At 51.9% G+C, this 2562-nt stretch overlaps 1 protein-coding gene across 1 annotated transcript; it reads right to left on the bottom strand.

The window, feature by feature from the left end:
* Positions 1-287: 287 nt before the first annotated feature.
* LOC119360950 (E3 ubiquitin-protein ligase EL5-like) lies at positions 288-2225 on the bottom strand. Its single transcript, XM_037626377.1, has 2 exons — positions 2205-2225; positions 288-1333 (listed from the first exon to the last, which is right to left on the bottom strand). The coding sequence occupies exons 1-2, from the start codon at positions 2223-2225 to the stop codon at positions 455-457; spliced, it is 900 nt and encodes a 299-aa protein (XP_037482274.1). The 3' UTR covers positions 288-454.
* Positions 2226-2562: the final 337 nt, after the last annotated feature.

The raw sequence follows: 2562 nt of genomic DNA, 5'->3' as shown, positions 1-2562 counted from the left end.
ACGTGTTTCGGTAGGGAGAAGATCTTCGTGCGGACCCCAGAGTTCGAACCTTAAGGGTTTTGCCGGAATCCGATATGCGACATTTGACGCGTCAGGTAGGAGGGCGACGAACCTCCCCCAATTACATTGTATCGTTCGGCTTGTGTTGTTGCTTCGTATACTGTTTCGAGAGATCCTGTTTTACTACTTTCTTTGTGCACCTTTGTAAGACATTTAAGACAGCTGCAATTGAACTGTTTTGGATATTGTTTTAAATATGTAAAACGTCTTAAAAAATGAACGGAGGGATTACATCATCGGAATAGGAGTATTTGTAAACCTGAAAGACAAACCATCAGGTGTCGCACATACTCCATCAAAGTAGGACCCAAAAACTGTTTGTCGGGAGAGTCAAACTCAAGTCCCCGATATTAAATTGATGTTTCATGTGGAAAGACCAACATATCTTCGGTCCCTACGGGTCGAAATTGCGAGCGGCAACACCAAGAGTGTCCTCAGTATGAGCACCAGCAGTGGCTTGGTGGCAAGAGGTAGCAGTGCTACTAGCGCCCACCTCTTGAATCCCTCTGCTCCACAGCCTCTTAATCGACCTCATCCTCGCCAAACCGTGCGACTTCCCGGCATCACCATCACGCGGCGCCAACGCCGATTCCGTGGCCTCCGGGACTTCGATGACAATCAACGCTGCTGCTCCAACGGACGAGCTCGGGCCGCCGACTGTTCTTCCAGTCGTGACCGCGTCCGGGGATCCCCAGAACAGCACGTTGGTCGGCAGGTTTGTGGCGTAATTCGCCGGTTCGGGGCGCACAGGAGGTAGAGCCAGCGGCAAGGCGTCCGGCTTGTCGACGTCGACGCGGCAGAGCGGGCAGGTGGGGTGGGAATGCAGCCACAGGTCGACGCACTCGGCGTGGAACCCGTGCCCGCACTTGGGCAGGAACCTGGCCGCCTCGCCGTCGGACAGCTCGGCGAGGCACACGGCGCACTCCAGCGCATCCGCGAAGTCCTTGGCACGGTACAGTGTCACCGGCAGCGCCCGCAGCACCACCGGATCGACGCCTTTTGCGACGCCGGAAGCAGAAGCTGCGCCAACGCCGAGGCGCGGACCGCCCCTCACCGTCCCGGCCCTACCCCGAACGCCGCGGCGACTGAAGGTGAGGTAGTGGTAAAGAAAGAAGGCGAGGGCGAGGCCGAGGAAGAGGAGGGCGACGGCGGAGAAGACGATGTCGCCGTCGACTGCCGTGGTGGGAGTCCGTGCACTGGGCAGAACGCTGCCCGCGTCGTCCCCGGGCAACGATGACATGTCGCGCCTCCGCACTTCGTCGTGAGCAGTGAGCTTCGTACATGTGTGGCCCGCTATGATTTATGAGCATGGTCTCGCAATACTTTGCTGCTTTGTTGGAGAGGGTTTGGTAGTGGTACATGGACCGATCTGGTGGAGTTGGTGTGTTGGCGTGGGTGAGGATTAGTGTTTGAGTTGAGCTCATGACATATAGGCCGATTATATGCCAATTAATAAACTAGAAAAAGCTACATTTACTCGAAAGAAATTACATTTACCCGATGCCAGTGCTCAGATTAAGAACCTTGTCCGATTGTGATAATATATAGTTTGCGTCGACAAAATGCCAGTAAATATCTACTCATTTGTCCCAAATTATAAGACATTTCTGTTAGATAGTTTGGAACGGAGGTACTATTATCTATTATGTAAAAAGTTCACATGAAAAATGTTCCGCGTGGTCCTTCCGAGGACGGCAGCTACAGAAATATAGCCACCACGACGCGGGATTCCTTAGGGCATCTCCAATGAAAGACGCCTAATCAGGCGCTTGATCGGCAATAAAATAGTATTGTATTCTAGCGCCTGGGTTAAGAGTCCCTTCTTCCATCGCTAAGAGCCATGCATGAGCGCTACACACATAAAAATAGAACAGGAAGCTAGGCTAGCGCCCGAGGACTAGTATGGCATCGATGCCAGGCGAGTTCCCAGATTAGGATGGGAACCGAGCAAAACGGCCAGGATTCTGAGCCTGGCGCCCACTATAAGCGCCCGCATTGTACATGCCCTTAGGCTGCTCCATCCCTCGCCGTCACCGGAGGAGGTTGCCAAGCAAAGCCGGCATGGCAAATGAAGGCGGGGGGCCCTTCCAGCTTGTTTTGTGACGATGGTGGATGGCGGTAGACGCACACGGTGGGGCATTTACGTGCGCGCGGCAGGATGCCATGATCTGGTACGATGTGGTTCGATAGCATGCCCAACGGGGAGTGGATTGCTGACCCACAAGTATAGGGATCGCAACAGTGTTTGAGGGTAGTATTTTACCCAAATTTATCGATTCGACACAAAAGTTCCAAAAAATATTTATAAGCCTTAGCAGTTGAATTGTCAATTCAATCACATGCGAGAATCACTTCCTTGCAGCAATTTATTAGTAGCACAGTAATATGAACCCAAATTTACTGATTCGACACAAGAGTGCCAAAGAATATTTATAAGCCTTAGCAGTTGAGTTGTGGTACGTCCATTTTGCATCATGTTTTTCTAATGTTATTTATAATGCT

Source organism: Triticum dicoccoides, chromosome 2B (genome assembly GCF_002162155.2).
Source record: "Triticum dicoccoides isolate Atlit2015 ecotype Zavitan chromosome 2B, WEW_v2.0, whole genome shotgun sequence".
In the NCBI taxonomy this organism is placed as follows: domain Eukaryota; kingdom Viridiplantae; phylum Streptophyta; class Magnoliopsida; order Poales; family Poaceae; genus Triticum; species Triticum dicoccoides.
This window is presented reverse-complemented; position numbering and strand designations above follow the sequence as displayed.

Bases quoted from the DNA above. Each gene is read 5' to 3' on its own strand.
- LOC119360950 (XM_037626377.1), bottom strand. From the start codon at position 2,225: ATGGCATCCTGCCGCGCGCAC. The intron at 1,334-2,204 runs GTAAATGCCCCA...ACATGTACGAAG, and splicing joins TGGCATCCTGCCGCGCGCAC to CTCACTGCTCACGACGAAGT.